Below are 26287 nucleotides of genomic sequence, written 5' to 3'. Positions count from 1 at the left end.
ATGATCAAAATATAGTGAAATAACAGCTATAGAAAATATTTTTTGCTACAAAACTAATTTAAATTAAACAAAGTCTGCTCATTATTCGTGTGATTACACCATCATATTATTTATATTAGCCTTTAAAGTGCAAAATAAAATTTTGAGTCTGAAGTGATCATTCCAAAGATAACTATAAAAAACAATAAAATCTGAAAGAAATTAATCTCTATTTGTATGCATAATTATAAAAATAGTAATAATTTTCTAATAACTTAAATTAAATTTTAAATGCAAGCATTAGAGAATTCACTAAACTTATTATGCATTCCAGGGCCTTATTCGCACTTGTTTTAGAAATAGTTATTGGGAAGATAGAATAATGATATATATGTCAAATTATACAGAAAAGAATGTATAATTATATAGCATAAAAATCGAAAAAAAAAAAAATGTTTCAAGAAATTTTGCCTACTGGATCCCCTTAACTGCTAATAAGATGAAGGTACCAATTCTTACAACATAAATCTAAGCCAAGTTGTTAACGATAACGATGACGTGTTTATTATGATTATACTAGATTAAAATGCCAAGTTCTCAGGGAGTAAAGAAGCATGAACACAATAATGGTGTAGAAACCTGTATCTGTATTGTTCAGATCTAGTGTAGAAGAGAGAGGCTGTTTCCTAATGTAATCTTAATGTGTTATTTTCTGAAATCTAAATTTTGGAATTACTAGTAAATGTCCCATCTTTCCAATTTACAATGTGTAACTTGAACATCCCTGTGTATGTCCAGAACATGATACAACATTTCTTCCAATACAGACATTTGATGATTGTGTGAAGTTACGTCAAGCTGACTGTGATCCAGAGAATATGTGGCTGCAGATACCGTTCTTTTGTGGTCATGCAGCCGAGTGCTGGTATGTGCCCTACATTACCATTTTAACACATTAGTTTGTCTATTTAGTGTATTTAAAATAACTTTGAAATGTTACGGGCATACATAGAACATACAGCTTCTGCTTAATAAAAATACTGCTTTTAAATTTCTATCGCTAATTATCCCGCAACGTTGTAATATTGTAATTCTAAGTTATTAATGTGTAGTACTTATTTATTGTAAACAACTTTTAGAATTTAATAATTCCTCATCACTTAATTACAGTCGAACGTTGGTATCTCGAAGTGCTTCCTGAATCTGGTAATGTTTCGAGTTATCGAAAATTCGAGATATAGAAAATATGAAAAAATTACCAATACCATAAGTTATATTGATGACAACTATTATGTCATTAAGATTCTAAATATTTTAGTTACTGTACACTTAGGGAAACCCACATGTTGAAACCACGACTGATGTCGAATGTCAAGAGTAACATCTTGGTGGAGCTCAGGTAATGAATTCAACAGGAACCGCAAGTACAGGTCACCATTGAGACTTAGTGGAATCATGTACGACTCAATCAAATTATCCCCAACAATACCTGCCCAGATATTGACAGCAAATTGTTGTTGGTGGGAACAGATGAAGCTGGCTTTAGGATTTTCATCTGCCTACACGTGTTGGTTATGTAAATTGAGTATTCCATCTCGTTTAAATGATGCTTTGTCAGTGAACAACACGAACCGTCCAAAACCAGGTTCCTTAGTGCATCTCTGCAGGTGCCATTGACAAAACTCAACCTGAGGAGACAATAGTACAGTTTCTGGTTTTGTTATTCAATAATAGTTTCTGACCCATGGTCATTTAACAAAAAACGTTTTATTACTATTAAATACGAGAAAAATTCGTACCGGCACCAGGAATCGAACCCAGGACCTCTCAGCTCTGCGTGCTGAGTGCTCTTACCAACTGAGCCATGCCAGGACACGATCCACGGCACCGGCCGAACCTCTCTCGTAATGCTTTCTCGTATTTAATAGTAATAATACAAATAGACTAATTCATATTAGTCGTGTGAGGTGGGCGAGACCTCATACATATGAATATTTGATGTATTAATTAAAAAACGTTTGTTTTGGTCTGTTGTATCATCCCTAGACATTTGATTATTGAATTTATATACACCCTGTATGTTTTCACATGTAACTTAAAGGGTTTTGGATATCTTGAAATTTATTTATTGTAATAACGAGAAAAATCCAATAATAAAACTGAAGAATCTCATTTTCTGACCCAAGGAGTTGTAAATATACCCCCGTAAGTAATGTCTATATATTGAATAGGTAAAAAATTATGGTTTTAAATTCTTTATGAATTCAAGTATTGAAACTTAAAGGCATTACAACTAATCTTTTAAATGTTAATTCAAACTGACTTGTGTCATGTTTAGTTATATGAAATGTGAACTTTTCTATTTTATTTCTCCACCACAGATAATGAGAGAAAAATGGCGTTCTCTGAGCTTTATTATTTATTTATTTATTTATTTATTTATTTAATTTTTTTCGTCTTTGAAATTTAAGGCTACCTCTTAACAATGCATCTCAATCAATTTGATTTACAAAATTATTTACAAATGAATTTATATAGATATAACAATAGCAAAGGTACGAGATGTAATGGTCAAGATTGTTGGAATTCGAATTTAATTTCTAAACCATTCAGTCTGTTACTTTTTAAATATTTCAAAGATATGTTGACAGAGACAGTTTAGATAGCAAAAGTACAATATACCTTCAATATGAAAATGAATAGTCAACTACATATGACTAACTTTGGAACCAAACATGTAAAGTATTGTGGAAAGTAAATGTAGTAGTTTTATTATGAATTTCAGAGTTAATTTCATTAATGTTCGAAGTGATTGCTTATGAAGAACACTGTTTCGCGATTTTATTCAGTGTGTTTGATAAGACCACTTTTTTTTTTGTTCAGGGTTCCTGGGAACGAATGGGCACTTGCAGAAGCCAAGAAAAACCTTATTGATCATTATTTTCTAGTGGGAGTAACTGAGGAACTAAGCGACTTTATCAAGTTGCTTGAAGTATCATTACCTTCTTTCTTTCAAGGAGCATCAGCGCATTATGAAACAAGTTAGTATTTTATATTGTCCGATTTTATTTCATGAAAAGTTTTCTTTCCTAAAATATGCAAGTAACATTGTAAGTTACGATCACATTCAAGGCCTGTATGTTTCTTGTATGAAGCTTAAATGTAGATAATTATATATTTATTTCTTTCAAATCTAATATTATGATTTCTATCTACTTTTTGGTCTTCCAGTTGTTCTTGTGCTTAAGATATAGCGTCTTAACTATGTAATTTATCTTCTTGGATATGTTTTATATGGCCATACTACCATTATCTTTGTGCCTTGATAAAATTTATATTATTTTTATTTCGAGTCAACTTATTTATTTCGTTATTGGTTAACGTTGCACATTGTTGATTATTATATTCTTTGGACACGTGTGTGGTAATTTGTTTCGAGCCTTGCAAGAGCCTACTGCAAGATCTCCATAAGGAAAAACATGAGCCAACAGTCTCATAATATTTTGAGGGAAAGATAGATGGAGAGGAAGAAAGATTGGAGAAGAAGAGGGAGTGGGGAGTGGTAGAGAGAAGGGGAGACAGCTAGGGAGGGGGAGAGGGAGTTACTGAATTTTTTTTATAAAATTTTTTTTATATACATAACCCTACTGCAAAAAAAATTGCCACTTCTTTCTATTTGAGCTTTAGGAAAGAAAAGTATTAGAAAAAGTAGTGCTACTTATATCTAATATTGGGAGTAAACTTAAGTTCATTACTGGAGACCCGCATTCTACCAAATTCCTTTGATAGTGTATAAGAATTGCCATTCAACGAGGTAACACTGCTATTGTGGTGGGTATGTTTGCTAAAACCACTCCCTGGACGAAATTTCTTACTGTCTATGATATTATTCCCACTACATTTTCAGTGCATTAATTTTAAGTAACTACTTCATGATTATACAACAAATTTTATTTCAGGCCATATGAATTCGTCAAGTAAATTTATAGATAACAATCCCTCCCACTTTTCACGTTTGACATTTCCAAAGAATTTGCGAGAACAGTGACTTCGGACCTTGTGATACTACCTCTATAAAAAATTTTCCACCCCTCTATCTCCCATCCATCATAAAATTCGGAAAATTCCCAATCATTTCAAATCACAATTAATTTATAATTCCCTGCTTGAGGTGTAAGGTGTTGTTGTTGTTGTTTTCTAATGCCAGGCGTTTGACAATAAAGTCATTTGACCTTTTGCACTCCAATATTTTTCAAAGATATTATCATGGCCAGCCACTGAAGCACAGATTTTGAGGTGTTCCGAATCCATTTCTTGGTTTGAGTTGCACAATGGGCAGTTAGGAGACTGATATATTCCAATTCTATGCAGGTGTTTGGCCAAACAATCATGGCCAGTTGCCAATCTAAATGCAGCTACAGACGATTTTCGTGGTAAATCGGGAATTAACTGTGGATTTTGATGCAGAGAGTTCCATTTTTTCCCTTGGGATTGTGTTATCAAATTTTGTTTGTTGAAGTCTGAGTATGTAGATTTAATAAATCTTTTCACAGAGTAATACGTAGATTTAGTAACAGGTCTGTAAGTAGCAGTGCTGCCCTTCTTTGCTAAAGCATCCGCATTCTCGTTTCCCAGGATTCCACAATGGGATGGTATCCATTGGAATACAATTCTTTTATTGAGTGATATTAATTGAGAGAGCATTTTAGTTATTTCTGCTGTTTGAGATGAAGGTGTGTGTTTAGAGACTATTGATAGAATAGCTGCTTTGGAGTCTGACAATATAACTGCATTTTTAAATTTATTGATGTGGCATAGAAGATTCCTGAGACATTCACTTATTGCAATGATTTCTCCATCAAAACTTGTTGTTCCATACCCAAGTGATCTATAAAGTGAGAAGAGCCAGCACGTAACACCTGCACCGGCACCTTGTTCTCTGGAGATCAAGGATCCGTCAGTGTATAAATGAAGCCAGTTATGTGGAGGGTACCTAATATTAATTGTCTCTAAAGACAATTGTTTCATTATTTCAGTGTTTACTTCTGATTTTAGTATTTCTTCTGTTAAATTTAGATTAGAGTGGTTAAATGGCAAGTTGTAGCCAATTTAAGTGAACACCATATTTTAACATTTTGGTGGCTACTTCATTCACACACAACCCCCAGAATGTTTGGAGGACCACACCTGCTGTTGGTCGACGGGTCCACTGGACCTAGCTGGGAGAAGTTGTTGATCACCAGCTTTCCCTCCTTAAGCCACTGAAGGACGATTTTAGTGCCATAGCAGGTCAGCACTAGGAACAGAAAAGTAGAAAGAGGAGGAAGGAAAGGGAAATGAACTCCTAGGCCTCGAATGCTCTAATGCCATCGGGGTCGAAGAAAGTAAGAGTTCAGTCAGAGGACTGGATAGGAAAGGGTAAAGAGGGAATTAGGTATTGAATAGAGGAAAATTATACCAAATTCAGTCATTAACTCATCAAGCTGACCAGTGCTAATTGATGAGTAGCCCCTCCCTTTAGTTCAGCTCGTAAAATTATGCTTACTAACAGCTGCACCACGGGAAGGTAGGGATGGGACGTTGGGTATTTGTCCAGGTTGGTTCTTTAAAGCCTTCAATGGGAAGGATTAATGGCTCTCCCCCCTGTATCCGACAGATACCCTTTTGCAGCCGAGGTGTAAGGTAATAATTCGATATGAGAAATATCAGAATAATAAAGTGATATGTCTGAAACATTGTTTCTTAGTTAGTAAAAATTTTCCAAATTATGTGACAGAAATATTGTGTTCTACAGAGAAAGTAATTTCAGAATGAAAGTGAAATCTTAATTCATCTATGGACCCTCTAATACTCTTCTCTTACTTCTATACATATAGAATCTATTTTTCCAAAGAAGAATGTATAGCCACATCACTGTTATTTCCGGCAGCTAATCACATTGCAGCTTGGCTTCATTTAAACGTGCACTTCTTGTCAATGGCTGCTGATTACATATGGACGTCCACTGCTGCCTTAATTAAAATGTGTCTCAGTGAAACGTACAGCAGAGTTCGTATAGGTCAGTTTCTGTCAGATGCATTTCCAATTCACTGTGGGCTAAAGCTAGGAGATGCACTATCACCTTTACTTTTTAACTTTCCTCTAGAGTATGCCATTAGGAAAGTCCAGGATAACAGAGAGGGCTTGGAATTGAACGGGTTACATCAGCTGCTTGTCTATGCGGGTGACGTGAATATGTTAGGAGAAAATCCACAAACAATTAGGGAAAACACGGGAATTTTACTGGAAGCAAGTAAAGAGATAGGTTTGGAAGTAAATCCCGAAAAGACAAAGTATATGATTATGTCTCGTGACGGGAATATTGTACAAAATGGAAATATAAAAATTGGAAATTTATCTTTTGAAGAGGTGGAGAAGTTAAAATATCTTGGAGCAACAGTAACAAATATAAATGATACTCGGGAGGAAATTAAACGCAGAATAAATATGGGAAATGCCTGTTATTATTCGGTTGAGAAGCTTTTATCATCCAGTCTGCTGTCAAAAAATCTGAAAATTAAAATTTATAAAACAGTTAACCTATATTACCTGTTGTTCTTTATGGTTGTGAAACTTGGACTCTCACTTCGAGAGAGGAACATAGGTTAAGGGTATTTGAGAATAAGTTGCTTAGGAAAATATTTGGGGCTTAGAGGGATGAAGTTACAGGAGAATGGAGAAAGTTACACAACACAGAACTGCACACATTGTATACTTCACCTGACATAATTAGGAACATTAAATTCAGACGTTTGAGATGGGCAGGGCATGTAGCACGTATGGGCGAATCCAGAAATGCATATAGAGTGTTAGTTGGAAGGCCGGAGGGAAAAAGACCTTTGGGGAGGCCGAGATATAGATGGGAAGATAATATTAAAATGGATTTGACGGAGGTGGGATATGATGATAGAGAATGGATTAATCTTGCTCAGGACAGGGACCAATGGCGGGCTTATGTGAGGGTGGCAGAGAACCTCCGGGTTCCTTAAAAGCCAGTAAGTAAGTACTGCTGGCACATTTAGTAATTAATATATTGTTCTGCTTGGTGGCAAGCAGGCGTATAGAATGTGCAGCAACACAGCGGGGCTAAGACATAAGCAAAGAGGAGTAATCATGCCTGAAATAACAGCAATGCAGCTACAGGTTTTATAACTTCTTTATTGAAAAAGTAAACGAAATACTAGGAAAATGATGTAAAGCTCAAATCCTGCCATTAGAAACAAGCAACCTTTTGACAATAAGTGAAAGTCTCAGGAATCTTCTATGCCACACCAGTAAATTTAAAAATGCAGTTATATTGTCAGACTCCAAAGCAGCTATTCTATCAATAGTCTCTAAACACACACCTTCATCTCAAACAGCAGAAATAACTAAAATGCTCTCTCAATTAATATCACTCAATAAAAGAATTGTATTCCAATGGATACCATCCCATTGTGGAATCCTGGGAAACGAGAATGCGGATGCTTTAGCAAAGAAGGGCAGCACTGCTACTTACAGACCTGTTACTAAATCTACGTATTACTCTGTGAAAAGATTTATTAAATCTACATACTTAGACTTCAACAAACAAAATTTGATAACACAATCCCAAGGGAAAAAATGGAACTCTCTGCATCAAAATCCACAGTTAATTCCCGATTTACCACGAAAATCGTCTGTAGCTGCATTTAGATTGGTAACAGGCCATGATTGTTTGGCAAAAACCTGCATAGAATTGGAATATATCAGTCCCCTAACTGTCCATTGTGCAACTCAAACCAAGAAATGGATTCGGAACACCTCAAAATCTGTGCTTCAGTGGCTGGTCATGATAATATCTTTGAAAAATATTGGAGTGCAAGAGGTCAAATGACTTTATTGTCAAACGCCTGGCATTAGAAAACAACAACAACAACTTTTGACAAATGAATAAGAATAATGATGTGCATGTATATTTGTTCAATTTTTAAAAAGTAATTTAAATAAAGAGTATATGGTTAAATGCTGATCTTTCTCTAACACGTTTGAGGACCTATTTTTAATTTTAGAGACTCTTTCAGGCATATAAAACTTAACTTGACGACCTGAAAACCTGCTTAAATATAAAATACACAACTCCGGAAATGAATATTCTCTTTTTATATTGATCAATAGAGGCGTCAGTGTTCAGTAATTAAGAATGTTGGTTGTTCAGGAATATTTTTTTGCGCTATACATGTATATTATGGATGATTAGAGTTTACAAGAAAATTGTAAGCTTTATTCAAAGGCAATAGTCTTAGACACAGTTCTCCTATTTTTCCATCATTATGATTAGGGAGCGGATTTTTATGTGCTAAAAATTTTAATATATTTATTTTTTATGTGCTAAAAAGTACGAAAATATTTGCTAAAAATAAAAAAAAAATATATATTTTTTTTTAAATATGACAAATACCTTACTTAGCTTGAAAAAAAAAAAGTGAATAGGTACTCACAAACCACACTTGAGTGCTAGTAGTTGGCCGAGAATTGCAGTGAACAACAAAGGTTGTCTCCAAATTCTCCATCACAATTGCATGCTGATTATCTATGAATAACGACTTATACTGTGATTACGATCTTTCCTCATCACAGGATGTCAGACGTGAAAGAGAGGAATGTCACAAACACAAACACAGTCAATTTCACCTTCAGGCACACCCTCCAATACTTGAGCAACTTTACACATTTTTTTATATCCACTGTTTTTCCCAAACACATTCTGGAATTTGTCCCTTAGTACTTGTACTTCTGAACCTGGTAGCGAGTCTAGTTTAATTTTCACGCCACGCACCTCCCTGTTTCAGACAACAGGTTTTTGGCTGTTTCGAGTTTTTTATGGAGTCACACAAAAAGCTTAGATTTGCTAATAGGAAAGCCAAATCGGTTTTTAAACAACCATCTTTCAGTGTATCTTGAAGGATATCGATTGACGAAGCCCGATAACAGGGAATCACAACAAGACATATTTCCATACTTGATGGACATGAGCGAGAGGCGAGAGATTTGTTTAAATTAAATAATGTTCATACCCGAGCTCTTATCTGTTATGTTTCACAAACAAAGCGTGGAATGAAATCATCTTCAGCAACAATGAACATTCCTAATTATGTGTTGCAAGATCTCTCCTCCTTGTCCATGTTAATTTATTCTCTAATAATAACACTGATATGCTGCCTAGCAGTTCACAGAACTTGAGGCGATACTATTACAAAAATGGATCATGGATACATCACACAGCGCTTAGAAACACGAAGCAACCAAGAATTCTTAAAAAGATAACGTACTTCTGAGTGACATAATTGATTTAGTTTTAAAATATTTAAAAGTTCTTGTAAAAAATTATTTAAGTAAAAAAATTCCAAGATTTATGTGTTTATAATAGATTTCCTGAAAATATGTATTTACATAATTTTTTTGTGAAAATGTGTTTTTATGTGAAATAAAATTCGGGTTTTAAACTTGAAACTTCATGTTCGGAATTTTTAACTTCGTGAATTGTGTTTTATCACACGCAAAAATAATATTTAATTACATAGGAATCCGCTCCTTAATTATGATGTTATATTCAGTCAAGATTTACTATTGTAACTGTTTTCATATCAGGTAATAGGTCACACTTGCGTCGTACATCACAGAAAGTTGAACCGTTGCCAGAAACTGTTGCCCAGATCCAAAAATCTCGTATTTGGAAAATGGAGAATGAACTTTATGAATATGCCTTGGAACAGTTTCATTATGCCAAGAAAAGAACCCTGCCAACTAAAGATGGAGGTATGGCGGACAAGAATCAACAGTTCATGTATGAGAAGATAAGACCGAAGTGAAGATACTAGATCTCAATGATATTACTGCTCACACCTGAACTTTAAAAAGGTGAAATGATTTAGAGTAGCGGTAAGTGCCATTAATATTTAATAGGACTTTCCAAATAATGAAGTAATATTCCATGAAATTAAATCGCTAAGTCTGCTTTAACATGCTAAGTTCCACTGGTGCTTTTAATAAATGTTGATCATTTTACATGATCACGGCACTGCATAATATGATTTTTAAGCTGGGATATATTTATTTTACTTTCCATTGTAGATTGCAGTTATTTATGTGTGTTCATTTCTATGATATTTTTATCTACACTCTTTGAGGTTTACACTTGTCAGTAGGTTCCTCTTTGCTTGTAAGATTATTATTTTTATTAAGTTGTAACTTGTGCAAATGACTACTAATGAAGGTTGTGACATAAGGTTTTTTTTGTATGATGTAACATCTTATTGTGATGTTACTGTTAATATATACATTGTATCATGAGTGAAAGTAATGCCTCCTTCCTTCCACTCCTCGAATATTAGTGGAAGTAGGGAAATTAAATTTACTTATGTTATTATTAAGTACTTTCCATCAAATCATCTTCAAGTTTTATACATTTTCTTAAGCATTTAACATGTCTTTGTACCTCCTCTTATAAAAATCACCATTGACCTGGATTGATTATTTATGGGAAGACTCCACTGAAAATCATGAAAATTTTTCCAAATTTTTTTAGCTATTTCACTTATTCAGAATTTATATTTTCCTACCCCAAATGGATTCAGCTCAATTCTGATTACAAATACTCGTATGTTTACATTTTTTAAATTAAGGCTGGAAAGGGGCGTGGAATTTAAAGAATTGTCAAAATTGTTTTTCATCGAAGAATTCTTTTTTAAAATTTATGATTACAAATCTAGTAACTTTTTGTTGGCTCGCTGAAGTTACTAGATGAATGTAGCGGAGGAGAATATTAATGTACATAAATATTCATTTTATTTTCAAATCTATTTTTCTGTGTTCATTTTTGTTGATTCAACACCAACTTTCTTATGCCAAATATTAATCAATCTGGATGAAATTTTTACTGCAAGTATTTATGAGGTAGCTGCATGTTTCTATGCATTTATTTTGTGAGAAATGCTGCTAGTTTATTTTATTAATATTTTTCTTAAGAAAAATAAATGCATAGCAACATGCAGCTACCTCATAAATACTTGCAGTAAACATTTCATCCAGTTTGATTAATATTTGGCATAAGAAAGTTGGTGTTGAATCAACAAAAATGAACACAGAAAAATAGATTTGAAAATAAAATGAATATTTATGTAAATTAATATTCTCCTCCGCTACATTCATCTAGTAACTTCAGGGAGCCAACAAAAAGTTACTAGATTTGTAATCAGAAATTTTAAAAAAGATTTCTTCGATGAAAAACAATTTTGACAGCTCTTTAAATTCCACGCCCCCTTCCAGCCTTAATTTAAAAAGTGTAAACATACGAATATTTGTAATCAGAATTGAGCTGAATCCACTTGGGGTATGAAAATATAAATTCTGAATAAGTGAAATAGCTAAAAAAATTTGGAAAATTTTTCATGATTTTCAGTGGAGTCTTCCCTTAACAGCCCTTACAACATCCAGTATTGGAGATATGCTTTCCTTGATAAGAAGTTCACCTCTTATTGGACCAGATACAGTGTGCAGCATATACTACAACTTAACAGCATCTAAAGTAGTTGTACTGTGCATGTTTAGTGGGAATGGTGGTGCTTTAGACCTGTAGTCTCATACAAATAATGTGCCGGTAAGAAGTAAGAAGAAAATGTTATGTTGATCCTACCTTTTATCAAAGCATATGTTGAAAATGATGTCCATATTTCTGAATACAAGAATTACATTGGAGGAACTTGCAGATATTCAGGCAAGAATACAGCTAACAAGCAAACGTTCTGATGGGGCAGATAAAAATGTTTTTTTTTTTTCCTTCCACCGTGTAATAATAGCAAAAGAACTGCTTATACAAATTTTGGCCACCCGACTGCAATTACGAGGGACGTAAAAAAATAAGTTCGCCAGGGATCGTTAACAAAAAGAAAACACAATTTCATTGGAAAAATTTATTGAAATAAACATAGCAATTCTTGAGCTATTTTTCAACATATTCCCCACCAGAATTGAGATATTTGCCGTATCAGTATCGACAAAGAGGTGCAGACGCTGGCAAACGCTGGTTCCGATCCCAGGCGGCTGACTTCTGCGACACAAGGATACAAAAATTGATCTCATGATACGACAAATCTCTCAGTTCCATTGGGGGGATATGGTGACAATTAGCGCAACAATTGCTGTATCTGTTTCAATAAATCTTCCCAAGAAATTGTGCTTCTTTTGTGTAAAATATCCCGGGGAAAATCACTTTCTGGACAGCCTCGTAATTGCGGTCGAGTGGCCAGAATTTGTATAAGCACTTCTTTTGACATTATTAACATGGTGGAAGAAAAAAATTTAACTTTTTTGTCTGCCCACATCGGAATGTTTGCTTGTGAGTACTAGGAAATCTTCATGCCGATTAGCACAAGAATGCGACATGTCACGAAGGTCAGCATTAAGAGGCCTGAAAATGCTGCACTTTTATTCTTATAGAGTGACAGTGGTTCATCGATTACATCTAAGAGATCCAACCACTCACGTGAATTTTTGTGAGAGGATGCTGCAGTCTGTTCATGAAGGTACTATCGATCTGTCTCCATTAATAATGATGGACGAAGCTTGCCTCCATTTAAGCAGCGACACTGAAAATCCTAATTTAATGCATGAGGTTTCTCTTTACGTTCAGAAAGTGGGTATGTAGTGTGACATTACTACAGGGTAATTGGCCTCATTTTCTTCTACGATAGTCAGCTCACAGTGTTATGTGTGAGACATACTGCAATCTTTTTTTAATATTGGGTGAAAATATAAAACAGTATGCTTACTTCCAGCAGGATAACTCGACCGCACAAACAGTTGCTATATCGTTAGAAGATGAGAAAAAGTGTTTTATGATCCCGTAATTAGTTGCTGAGATTCACCAGCTTGTTCCTCGGATTAAAAGGTTTGTGACTTTTATCAGTGGAGAATATAAAACAGAAATAATGTGAATAATTCATACACTCTTAAAGAACTGGAGAATGAATTCAGGCGAGTGTTGAATTAAATTATAAATAGAGAATTGCAAAAGATGTATGGGACTGTAGCCCTAAATCTCCGCTATTCACTGCCAATCCGTTTTCCTCCTGTGTGAGAGAGGTCGGATCACCTGATTAACCCGCTCGCTACGACTACTTATAATGCTGGCAAGCTGCATATGCTGCACAGTGTAGGTGGAAGTCTAATGGAGAAAGGCTGGAATTATATGTACATATAGCAGAGTTACCAAATCTTGCATTGCTTTCTCTTGTCATGAATGTATTGTGGGAATTTGTGTTGTCATGCTGAAGTACATTATGTTCTGGACTTCTTCATTATACGACTTATCAAGAGGAAGTATGATGGTGCACGAAATCAATATATATATATATATATATATATATATATATATATATATACACGGCGGCCGGGTAGCTCAGTTGGTAGAGCAGCTGGCTACGGACTGGAAGGTCCGGGGTTCGATCCCAGGTGGTGACAGGATTTTTTCTCGTTGCCAAACTTTCAGAACGGCCCCGAGGTTCACTCAGCCTCCTATAAAATTGAGTACCGGGTCTTTCCCGGGGGTAAAAGGCGGTCAGAGCATGGTGCCGACCACACCACCTCATTCTAGTGCCGAGGTCATGGAAAGCATGGGGCTCTACCTCCATGCCCCCCAAGTGCCTTCATGGCATGTTACGGGGATACCTTTACCTTTACCTTTATATATATATACACACAGTATATATAAGTAGTTTTTTATACGCCATATATCTATGTGTCTGTCTGTGTGCAGTGATTTCTCTTAAACTCTTGGGTGGATATTGTTCTTATGTGTTACAGTAGAATCCCAATTTTCCGCCATCCTATTAACCGATTGGCGGATTATCCGACTGTCTCTCGTTTTTTTTTTTTTTTCCTTTTTGCTACAGAAAGATATTAAGTATTACATTATGTTATATTAATACGTATTTTTTCTAGAGTGTGTTATTACATGCCTTTACACTTACACAGTTTGGTTTATTCAACTTCTATATAAAATGTACTCACAATGTCAAAAGAAAACGTGTATCGACCGAAATGCAAATAATTGAGCAGTTTGGAAAAAGAGAAACTGTGGTTTGGTTCATCTCGCATCAGAATACGAGATTGGTGTTACAACTATGCGCGATTTAATAACAAAAAAGAAAAAAAAAAAATCAAGGATAAAGTGTAGTCTATAAAGTATGTAAATCTACAATATGAGACCTCTACTACTGCTATCTTTTTGCTGACAGCCATTGCAACGAGTTCCCTTGCCCCTTGACAACCAGACTTGAATGAGTGAACTTCTGATCCACTATCTTGCATGTTAAACGTAAGACCACAGAGAAAATTACGACAGTACAAGTATTATTCTCTTAATTTACGAAAATATTTTTTATGATACGGATTATCCGATTTTTTTTATTAATCGTTCAGTTCACCCCCTTCATTACCACGGATAATAGAGGTTCTACTGTATTTACAAGCCAGTTTCTTTCACGTCATAGTATCATGATCTAAGGCAATGATTCCCGAAGTGTGGGTCGCAACCGCTAGAAATGATTTACAAAATAAAAGGAAAAGCACCTTATTAACATACACTTATGTTGTATTTAGAAATATAAACAATGTTGGATATAAAAATAAAAAAAAAATGTTTCAGTAGTTATAAAGTAAAAAACAATTAATGCGGTAAATGTTCCTGTTTTTCAGAAAGTAGCCTCTCAATCTGGACTCTGTATTAGATACACACAGCCAGCAACATAGTTCAGTTGACTGAGATGCTTGCCTGCCGATCCGTAGTTGTTCTTGGGCGTGGGTTCGATTCCCGCTTGGCTTGATTACTTGGTTGGGTTTTTTTTTCCCCAAGATTTTTCTCAACTGTAAGGTGAATGTCAGGTAATCTAAGGCAAATCCTCGGCTTCATCTCGCCAAAACCATCTCACTATCACCAATCCCATCGACACTAAATAACCTACTAGTTGATACAGTGATATTTTCAATTTCGAGGAAATTTCCCACTTTCATTTTGATGGCAGTCATAAATGAGAAACATTTTGCATTAATATGAAGTTTCAAATGCTATAAAAATTGTATGAGCTTCTTTTGATAACTCGAGGTATTCTTGCATTCTTTTGATCCAAAACTGGTCTACACTGTGCGAAAAAAGTATAGTTTCAACATTCCATAAATAAGTACATATTTCAATGAATCATTCCTTCAATCATTCAATCTTCTTAATGTATCCAGCTATTTGCTGACAACATAAGGTCCGCTGTAGTCCACTGTAGTCTTTTCAGTTCTTGTTTTTCGTGAGAAATGAGGGGCCTTTCTTAATATGTAATTATTTTTTTTGGACTTCCAGTCGGTAGAAACTATCTAAAAACAGATTCAGTATCCATCTGTGACTATCGTAATATTGTTTTGAGCTTATTTCGGAAAATACTCAAAAACTGTTGTTTAAAATTGTGCAAACTTAGTTGCATGTCTGCAAAAACAAATTCAGTATTTGTTGTATCATGCGGTATGTAACTAAATTTTCCATGAGTTCTTCAATACTGGAATGAATAAAATTCTTTTTTTGAAGTGCTAACTACCAGATATCAAGTTTCCTTATAAATCCGGTAAAAAAGGGAATGAATATCACACGAACTCATTGTAAGATGAAGTGAACTGAATGAACTCTCTCTTGAAAATGTTCCAGACTTATCCCAATTCCTGCATACTATAAAAAGATAAATCGTATAATGAATGCCTGTATTTAAAAACAATGCCCCCCACACTTCACTTATAACTCGAACACAGCTTATTCTACACAATACAAAAAAAAGAGAAATAATTGAATTTTATTTAAAGTAAATTTATATTGTGTGTTTTAGATTCCAAATAAAGATCCATTAATTGTGTACTAAAATTTATTGTTTCATTTGCTTTATTCTCAGATAAATTGACACGTAGGTGCTATATGTGAATGGAATCCTTTGAATAGTTTAGGAGATCTTACTGTTCACAGAGAGGCAGACAGGAGATATCATGAATAATTTGAATAATTTTGAGGGAAAAATTGTTCTGGGGCCGGTATCGAACCCGGGACCTTTGGTTAAACATACCAACGTTCTACCAACTGAGCTACCCGGGAACTCTACCAGACACTGATCCAACCTTTCCCTCTATATCCACAGACCTCAAAGTGGGCTGACAACCGTCAAGCAACCAACATTGAGTGCACACTAACTCTGTGTGACTTAAGTTGTGGTTTTCTGTTAACGAACAGTGACGTGTATTATGCAAATCAAGCTTTCAGGTATGACTCCCTGTAAAGTTTATTTGAATTATTCAAATCAACTTTACAGGGAGTTATACCTGAAAGCTTGATTTGCAGCAGATATCATGTCCAAAACCACTGTTTCTGTATTAGGGAGGCTGAAGACGTGTGTTTCCTTGAAAATCTCGAAGTCGTTTTATACTTTGTATAATGAGAAAATAAAATAGGGGAGGCATTACTTCCACGACATTGTTTGTATAATCTAGACCTACATCCATAGAGAAGACCTGGCCATTTATCTCAGATTTCTGCTTTGTGCTAGTTTTCATCTCCACTTTGTTTCCCTTATTTATTTAAAACACATTTATTATTTTGTGTTTGTAGTAAGTACATGAGTCACGTAAAATGCTGAGAGTTTTTTTTTCCCTTACCCATGTGGACTTCATTCTCCCATATAGACGATCATTTTCCTTATTAACACAAGCACTCAAATGGAACAATACCTCATCAGTAAAAAAAGACGAATTAAGGATCAACAATGCCATCATGTATTGATTGTTGAAACCACGTACAATAATTTAGTCTTGCCAATCTGGCTCTTCTAGTCGGTGTGTACTACATGTTTTTTTATAGGGCTTTTGTTTTAACAATTTAGTAGCGACGTACACAGACATTGGTGGACTAAACGGCGTATAGATTTTACTGGACATTCTTGATATTAACTTCAACATTTTTTGTAAAATATAAAGCTTTTAAAAAACTTTAAAAGCATTAAAATTGTTAAGAAGGTAATATACCTTGTATGATGGACGGCACTATTTCAACACTGATATCGTGTCTTCATGAACATTTCTTGGACTATTACTGTATCAGTTCGTCTTCTAGTTTTTATGTTTGCATACCCCCATCACAGACGACAGGAAACACCGAAACTAGAATCAAGATGAGCTGATGCGGCAATAGTCCAAGCAGTGGCGTATGCAGAATTTTGTCGGGGGGGGGGGTCATTAGTCATTATTAAAATTGTTTACAATTTACATTATCGGTATTTTAAATTTTGTGTATTATTGTCATCATCAGCTGAGTTTTCACAGATGGATGTGAAACTAGTTTTGGGAAGAACGCTTGCAGCTACATTGTCACGCTATGGCTGCAAAGAAACATTTGCCAATGTGAAATTTTCACTGACCTTGCGAGAATCACTATGCGACTTTTTGATAAAAAAATTTGTAAAATTGAATTTTGTGGTCGCTTAGACATATCAGGGAACCCGGAACGATAATGTGAAGTTTATATTTAAGATATGGACTGTCAAATGCACAAAACATTAAAAGAACGTTTCACAATGAAGTCAGAACTCTACTGCAGAAATATCAAAACAACCTTTTCAATTTCATATTGTGTCAGCTTCATTTTGTTACAAGGTCGATATTAGTCAGTAGGTCTCTATAATAAAGATAACATTGTTATAATTCAAATGTGCCGCAGCTCCAAGCACATGGATTATATTGAAGGAGGGGTAAGAAGACTGTGCCTTATGTCGATGTAGATTTTGTTACTCTGACGGTGAAAAATTAGAGAAGGGAAAACGATTATGGATAAAAGAAATACTCAAAAATAGAAATGTCATTTTTTTTTTCCAAAAAGTTCAAGGGGGGGGTTCAAACCCAGTAACCCCCCCTTGCATATGCCCCTGAGTCGAAGAGACACTGATGAAGACACGATACTAATGTCGAAATGGTGTCATCTGTCATACAAGGTATATTACCTTTTTAACAATTTTAATGCTTAAAGTTTTGAGTTTTTTTAAGTTTTATATTCTATTTTCTGTGCTGTCTAATGTTCCCTCAGTTAACACGTGTCATCTCCTTTCTCTGTTTTTGTCCAAAACTGAATCTGTTTTTCTGAATTTTAATTAATTGTACTCTTACATGGAACTGGAGATTCTGGATATTTTCAGCAAAAATTCTTTATGCACTCTCCTCCACAATATGTGGTTCATGAAAAAATTGTATATGAAAACACACTGTTCCACACTGTATTTCATAACAGTACAAAGTGACTTAAAAGAAAATAACTACTTCATAAAACTATACAATGACTTGATTTTGTGTTCCACATTGCTTAGTTGTGAACTATCACTAGCACGTAACTTGATGGCCTTCAAATGCTGATATCAGTGTACCCACCTGCTTAGAGCGTGGGTGGCTGACACATTGCTGATTGCCACCCACATTCATAGTGAGCCTGTGTAACGATAAACTGTACACATGATATGGTATTGGAGATTATTATTAACTAGCCATACCCGTGCACTCCGCTGCACCTGTTAAAAATAAATATAAAGTAATTACATAATTAAAATAGGACTTTTGATCCAGGGAACATTCGTGTTTGATAGAAGGATAAATCGTTTAATATGTTACTTAATTTAAATTGTATTTAAATAATTAAAATGCGGTCATTTTGGTCCAGAGAGCAATCATTTGGTGCAATGACAATTCCTTTAACATGTTTCTTAATTGTTATTACATGCAACCATAGTTTTAATGTGTATACTTTATATTACTTGCTATATGTTTCAGAAGTTACTGTAATAACATTGTAGAATTATGTCCATCTAGAGAAACTACATTTTCCAATGGTGAAATAATAATTAAACAATTAATTAGCTTCCGATATTACTTCATACAAACACAGAAACATTCTCTTAGGCTATGTTTAATAGCTTTCGATTGTTGTTGTCCAAGACCCCTTATAGACGAAGTCATTTGTTTTTATTTCAGTACAGCGCCGTAGATGGTGTTGTTATTGTAATTTTAAAACTCATTTATCTCATTAAATATCAGTCCTATCAAAATTTTGTATAGAATAAAACTTATCGGAAATTATTTTTAAAGAAACTCTCGTTATGTAATATTTTTCATGAAAATCAATAATAAGCGAGATATTTCGATTTATTTAATTCAGACCCCCTTATAACCCTCCTTTTAAATTAAGTATTTTGAATGCCATATAGCCTAAAATCTAAGTTAGAACGAACTTAATTTATATTCCAATTTTCATATAAATCGGTTCAGCCATTATCACGTGAAAAGGTAACAAACATCCAGACAGACAGACACACAGACATACAAACAAAAATTTCAAAAAAGCGATTTTCGGTTTCAGGATGGTTAATTATACATGTTAACACCAATTATTTTTGGAAAATCGAAAATTACTAGAAAAATTTTGGCTACAGATTTATTATTAGTATAGATTAGCACTTGTTGCGACCAACAATAGAACTAGGGAGTGGGCAATGTAAAAGCACTGCTTCAGCCATAATTGAACAGGTCTTTTCTGTGTATGTCGACCTAGGTATAACATAAGGTATTGGTTTATCAGAAACTGTTGTAGTGAAGATAAGAGACCTTCTTGTATCACGTCTTCCTTTCTTCCACACGGATGTATATACTTTAATATGCTACATTTTATTTTTCATATCATGCTGTAGTTTGACGAAATGTACATTACAAAAGTGAGGAAGTCATGGTGAAAAACAACGAAGAGGTTGAACAATTACAATTAAGAAGGTTTCGTTCACAATTTATATAATATACAGAAGACTGTCAATTGCAAGATAACACATACACACATTGGAAAAATCTGTGTGATCGCTTTTCTTATATGATAAAACAAGAAAGACATTCATATGAGAAGGCTTTGTGATTACATGTGTAATAAAATGCTAACATGCTTGTGTAAGCTTAAATAACATGTCTTGAAGTAAGATAACTGTATGTTTCGTCTACTGAAAGGATGGTATAATAGCACAGTCTACTATATACAGTCGCGAAGCTCAATATGTAGTAAAAATGCAAACATGGGTAGTTGCCCACCACTAGGATCGCTACTATCGCCTCATCATCGCAGATCTCTCTCCTAGCAGACGACAAAATATGTTACACTTTCGTTGTCGTGTTCTTTTGGAAAAATTAACACCTTCCTTTCATTATTGAAATATTAAATGCATAAAGTTAATTTATTATTTTAATGAAGTATATTAAATTCCACCATAAACTCGAAGATACCTGCAAGAAATAGGTTAATATTGTTTTTGTTTGTGGAAAACAAACTGAAATTTACTATAATCGCTTCACTCATTCAAGATTATAGCGATAATTAACTATGAAACCAATAAATATTAATTTGCATTTCCCTTTACAACAATAATAATGGAAATATGAATTAATGGAGTAACTTACGTGTACCGGTACTTGTAGTGTAGGCTTACGTAGTTAAAGTGGGATGAGGTTAAGCAATAATAATCACACCAGAATTGGAAATAAAACGTGATCAATAAATTTTATTGTAACAGACTTTTTCTACGTCTCTAGTAAAGTAACAAATAAAAATAATAACAAAATTAACAGCTATAATTAAAAACATATCCTTTGAAAAAAAAGTAGGCCTAAGCAATAATAATCCCACTAGAATTGAAAATAAAACGTGGTCAATAAATTTCATGAAAACAAACTTAATTTTTCTACATCTCTAGTAAAATATTATTATTCCAATTATTGTATTTTAGCCATTAACATTTTCATTACAACCAATAACGAACATTTCACAAGCATCAATGTGAAATACGCAACGAGCTAGCACTCGATGGAAATACGACACAGTCCAAAGTCGACCGTGGACAGTCTATTGTTTCTAGTTGCTAACTGCTTGGAGCGCTTTATCACGAGATTTGCAAAAAATCACCTCAAGCTTCGCGACTGTATATAGTAGACTGTGATAATAGTAAGAACTTTTTTTTTCCTCAGTGGCAGGTACTTGACACTGCATCATTCACCCAAGCCTCTCCATCTAGAAGTGATGTGCCGAAGCTGTAGTTCTTTTTGCCATCTAAAAAATTATTTACATTCACTGTTCCCACAGATATAAATGATAGAAATACATTACACAAAAAGAACTGAATAGAACTGAGTATAATCTTATTACATAAAAATATCAGCTGTATATCTTTTTTTATATCTGTACTTGTAGACAATAGAATTCAGGCACACTAATGCATCACGGTCAATAATTAATGCAAATGTGGTATGCACTCAATATTTTGATAGCTAACATGAAATCATGTATGAGAACAGAGAGTAGTAAATAGTGAAATGAAGATGAGGAATTTCTGCTAAAATGTGTTATTTGTCACATGAAAAGCAACAAATTGTAATGTGACTTATACATTTTTGTTCCAACATAACCTACACTATTCCCGGATACTTTTCCCAATTCGTTTTGTCCAAAGTAGTTTTTCCCAAAACACTTTTTTACCAATGATATTGCGCCCAATGCATTTGTTTCCAATATTGTAATTTTTACCAATCCACATCTTTCAGTGACAGATTTTCCCTTTCTCATAAATAATAAATAACAGAAACCTTAAGAAATTATAATCTCTGATTTTTTTAATGTACATAATTACAGGATAAAAGTATAGTCCAGTAATTCCAAATTGTGTTGGTTCTCTTTGGTCATAACTATCATATAGTAGAAACTGATCATTACTTGATGTCCGTTTTGTTCTGGAATATCTTTAAGCTCTTCAGTAGACCTGGGATCAGTTAATTGTTTTCTCATCTGTTCACGCCTAATAGTTCTTTTTATTCCATTATGAATCTTGCGTACACTACTTTTAACACTTGATTATAAGTAATTATTAACTAGCGGAACTTACTCATGTTAATTATGTAAGTCTGTGCGGCTTACAGCTGTTTCGGTGCTTCATCACACCATCCTCAGAGCTTACTAGATCTCGGCGTCATCTCGAACTTCTCTGCCTGTTGTGTGGGTGTGTTAGATTGTTGAAAAGTGTTGAAAAGTGGAGTCAAATAGTGTGAAATACATCACACTAACATATGAAAACAAAAGCACACATAAGATCGCATCTTCATTCAGAAGGCAGAAATACAACATAGCATACAGAACAGAAAACACTCTACAAAGACATCTCAACACACAACAAGCACAAACAAATAAATACAACCACACAAATGTATACAAACTCACATGTAATAGTTGCGACAAGTTCTACATTGGACAGACAGGCAGATCATGCCAAACACGCTACAAAGAACACATTAAAGCAATAACCAGAAGACCAATACATCTACATATGCCGATCACATAACCAATGCTAACCATACATACAATAACATAAATGCAGACATGGAAATCCTACACATACAATCCAAGAATCAAAAACTCAACACGCTACAACAATATGAAATATACAAACACACTAAAACACACCCTGATCAAATTCTCAACACACAGATCAATTTCAGTACACACACACTATTTGACTCCACTTTTCAACAATCAAACGCACCCACACAACAGGCAGAGAAGTTCGAGATGACGCCGAGATCTAGTAGGCTCTGAGGATGGTGTGATGAAGCACCGAAACAGCTGTAAGCCGCACAGACTTACATAATTAACACGAGTAAGTTCCGCTAGTTAATCAATTACTTATAGTTCTTTTTAATTTCTCTCTCTCTGGGATATCCCAGATGGAACTCATTACGCAACAACTAAGAAGGGGTAATTTCAGGATCTTCACCTGCAGCTCTTTTCATTCTATTTACAAGAATCTCTGCTTGTACTTTTTATACATTCGATGCATGTGCGTGTGGACCTTCTTTCAGTACTTTTATTACATTTCTAATGCTTCTAGTAATTGCAATTGCAGTACACTCAGGTTTTCTTTCACAAACCCAGTAATCTTTCTCTCCTTTGGTATCTCTTCGATTATTCAACTGTCTGTTTAGCTTTTTACCAGAGATTATAATTATTGCTTCTCTAGACATTTCACAACAAACTTCTTTTTATAAATGTAACTAGAAAATTTCTATATTTTATACATTAGCTGATTGCATTGTTGTTACATATCACGTCAAAAAATGGAATTAGATTTTTCAGTAAATAATTTTTTTTTTTTTTTGTTTCCCGTTGTTGGTAACTCTATAGCATCTATTAGATGCTTTATGGTTGTGCTCACAGATGGAGTTACTTGTCAACAATGTAACGCTGAAACGTGTGTTCAGGTTACTGCCCAGCGACAGTCCTGATGTATTTTTATATTTGTGATGATTGGTCAATTAATATTAACCCGGCACACTCACAATCACACTCACATTCATACAAATTTCCAGACTCTAGATACCCAGGGAATTCTTCTTTCAAGAAAAATTCACTGAGAGCCAAGCTCGGGAATCGAACCCGGGACCTCCTGATCTGGAAGCCAGCATGCTGACCAACAGACCACGGAGGCAGTCAGTAAATAAATTGAATAAAAAATTCATTGGAAATAATGACTGCAGGGAAAAAACGTTTTGGACGAAATTAAAATTGGAACTAAGGGAATAGGGAACTGTTGTTTTGGGAAAAACTAATTGGGAAAAGTGACCGGGAACGAACCTACACATATTGAAGTACAAATTGAAGCAGGGGAGAGCAGCTTTATTGCATTGCTGTAGAAATCTGTGACTGATAAGAGCAGAATTTTGATTGAATTGGCTGTTATTTGATATTTACACTCATTGTGTAACAGGATCTCATTTTGAAACATTAGTGTGGTGCACAACAGATGCCGGTCCTGGAATGTATGCACATGCTTGTTATGCATTCATTAGCAGCAAGTATTCGAATGATTTACTAAGTGACGTTTAGTTGTATTTTATTGCTTTTAAAAGTTTTATAAAACTTTTTTTTTTCCAGCACCTCTGGTATTAAAATGTTATCTGCATTGAACTGAACCTAATGAATGTTTTTTTTTTATGTCGTCCTACATGTATTACATCCTACAATAGTAGTAGTAATAATAATAATAATAATAATAATAATAATACACAAATGTCTCCTTTGGCTAAGCCTGTGTTGGGATGCAGGATGAATAATATAAAAATAAAGAGTAGAGATGGTGAATGGAGTAATATCCAAGGGCAGTTATTAGAAACCAACCTGAATCTCCTATTGGAAACTAACTATAATAATAATAATAATAATAATAATAATAATAATAATAATAATAATAATAATAATAATAATGTATATATAATTAGCTTTTTAGTTTAACGAAATTACTTTCTGCATCTGGCCAATTTATCTGTATTTTATTTTAAATAATTTCAGTTTAACGAATAGCATTACAACAGGAATTTCAGTTTATCATAATAGAAATTCATTCTGCTGTGATAAAAATTATCAGGATAACGAAATTCTTATACAGTGAAATACCAGCATAACAAATTGTAAGGACCTCTGAAATTACTTTGTTATAGTGAAATTTCGTTATATCGAAATACTTTAGTTTTCCACAGAAAAAAAAAAAAAAGGATGCTTCATTTACCTCTATGTATGCCGCAAACTCTGCATATTTTGCATGTAGGCGTGGAAAATATCCTTAAATAAAATAGGAAGCTAAACTTGCGTTTGAAAAGAAAACATTTAAAGAAAGGCATAGGAAAAGTACAAAATTCAATTTTTAATAAGCACTTTGTAGGATAAGTGGTGCCATGTTGTTTGGAAAGCCATGTTGTGAAATTGTAAGCTGTGATTGAAGGCGCCATGTTAGGAGATTAGTGAGTTATTTATGACTGATAGGAGAAAACTAAATGGAGAGAACAAGGGACAACAGCATGAAAAAACCAACATTAAGTTTAGAGACATCTGAATCTTAGAAGACAGTGCTACATTAATTAGATATTTAATGACCACGTGGTCACTGTACAATTACAATATTATTATAATAAAAAATATGTCCCTAATTTCCTTAAAAAAGTATATTTTTTTTTTCGGCAAGGGAGCTAAATTTTTATTTCGTTGTACTGATTTTTTAACGAAATTCGTTAAATTGAAATATTTTAACATTAAATTATATGAAATGAAGGCTGGCGACAGAAATTAATTTCGTTATACTGGCATTTGTAATAACGACATTTTACTGTATAACAAGCAGTTAAAAATTACTTTACTTTATGCCAGGCCATTTATTATTATTGAGTAGGTCTACTCTACAGTAGTTGTACTAACAAACAAAAGTTTCATAGGTAAATTTGTTGCTAACTTTGTCTGATTGTGATTTGTTGATGTAGAAGGTACTGCATAATAGCGATAGAAGTGTAATTTAACAACCATACTTGAATGCACTGCTTATGTAATAGGTTCAAACTGGCATATAGCACACAAAATGTAGCTCTTAATTGGTTCTCGTGTCACGTTAATTCTGCCAATAGGAGCGGTGTATTGTACCACGAAATTGTAGCAGAAGCTTGAATGACTTTTGGGGTATTTAAAGGGCTTACCATTGCTTATTAAATGCTTCATACAGTATTTATTGATAATGAATGCCATTTTCCAACTTCGGTGTCTCAAATATGTTAAAATAAATGGTTATCATTCCTGATATTACAAGATATTACAGCAAGAATTACCTTTTCAACGTAGAATAAACTGTTGACTGTACAACACACCCACCAACCCTAAAGCTGCCAAATTAGTGTTTTTTCTGCTAATTACAGTTGGCAAGTTGGTTTTCAGTTTTTTCAATTTGTTTTTTCTGTTTTTGTGTGTGTGTGTGTGTTTTTTTTTTTTTTTTTTTTTTTTTTTTTTTTTTCAGTTGCTTCAGTAATTTGAAAGCAAACTTTTCAGGCTACCAGGAATCAGAAACGTAAATTCCATTAAAGCACAATGGAAAATCTGCATACATATCAACAACGAAAATGTCAAACAACACTGTGATGTGCTTGACATATTTATAATCTCCATTGTACTCAATCAGTAACGCACAATTAATCAAACAACTTTCATGAAATAGTAATTGAACTGATCTGCATTTTGTGGTATGCCAGGGCTAAGCTAGCAGCAGAAATTATAATCACACTCTGTGACCTGGTTATGCTCCTTATATAGACCAGCTTGTCCCAATTACGTAAGCAATGCTTGGAAATATTC

General features: G+C 34.1%; 1 protein-coding gene across 2 annotated transcripts in view; it reads left to right on the top strand.

Moving 5' to 3' along the window:
• Positions 1-24714, top strand: part of Hs2st (Heparan sulfate 2-O-sulfotransferase) — a 38447-nt gene extending 13733 nt beyond the window's left edge. For both annotated transcript variants that reach the window (XM_069822358.1, XM_069822357.1), the window contains exons 5-7: positions 807-904; positions 2863-3020; positions 9628-24714. In XM_069822358.1, coding sequence (XP_069678459.1) covers positions 807-904; positions 2863-3020; positions 9628-9848 — 477 coding nt within the window. In that variant the 3' untranslated portion in view covers positions 9849-24714. The remainder of the gene's footprint in view (positions 1-806; positions 905-2862; positions 3021-9627) is intronic.
• The last annotated feature ends 1573 nt before the right edge of the window (positions 24715-26287 follow it).

This window comes from Periplaneta americana, chromosome 3 (assembly GCF_040183065.1).
Source record: "Periplaneta americana isolate PAMFEO1 chromosome 3, P.americana_PAMFEO1_priV1, whole genome shotgun sequence".
NCBI classification, from domain to species: Eukaryota; Metazoa; Arthropoda; class Insecta; order Blattodea; family Blattidae; genus Periplaneta; species Periplaneta americana.
Note: the sequence above shows the minus strand (reverse complement) of the source record. Positions and strands in the feature narration are given on the sequence as shown.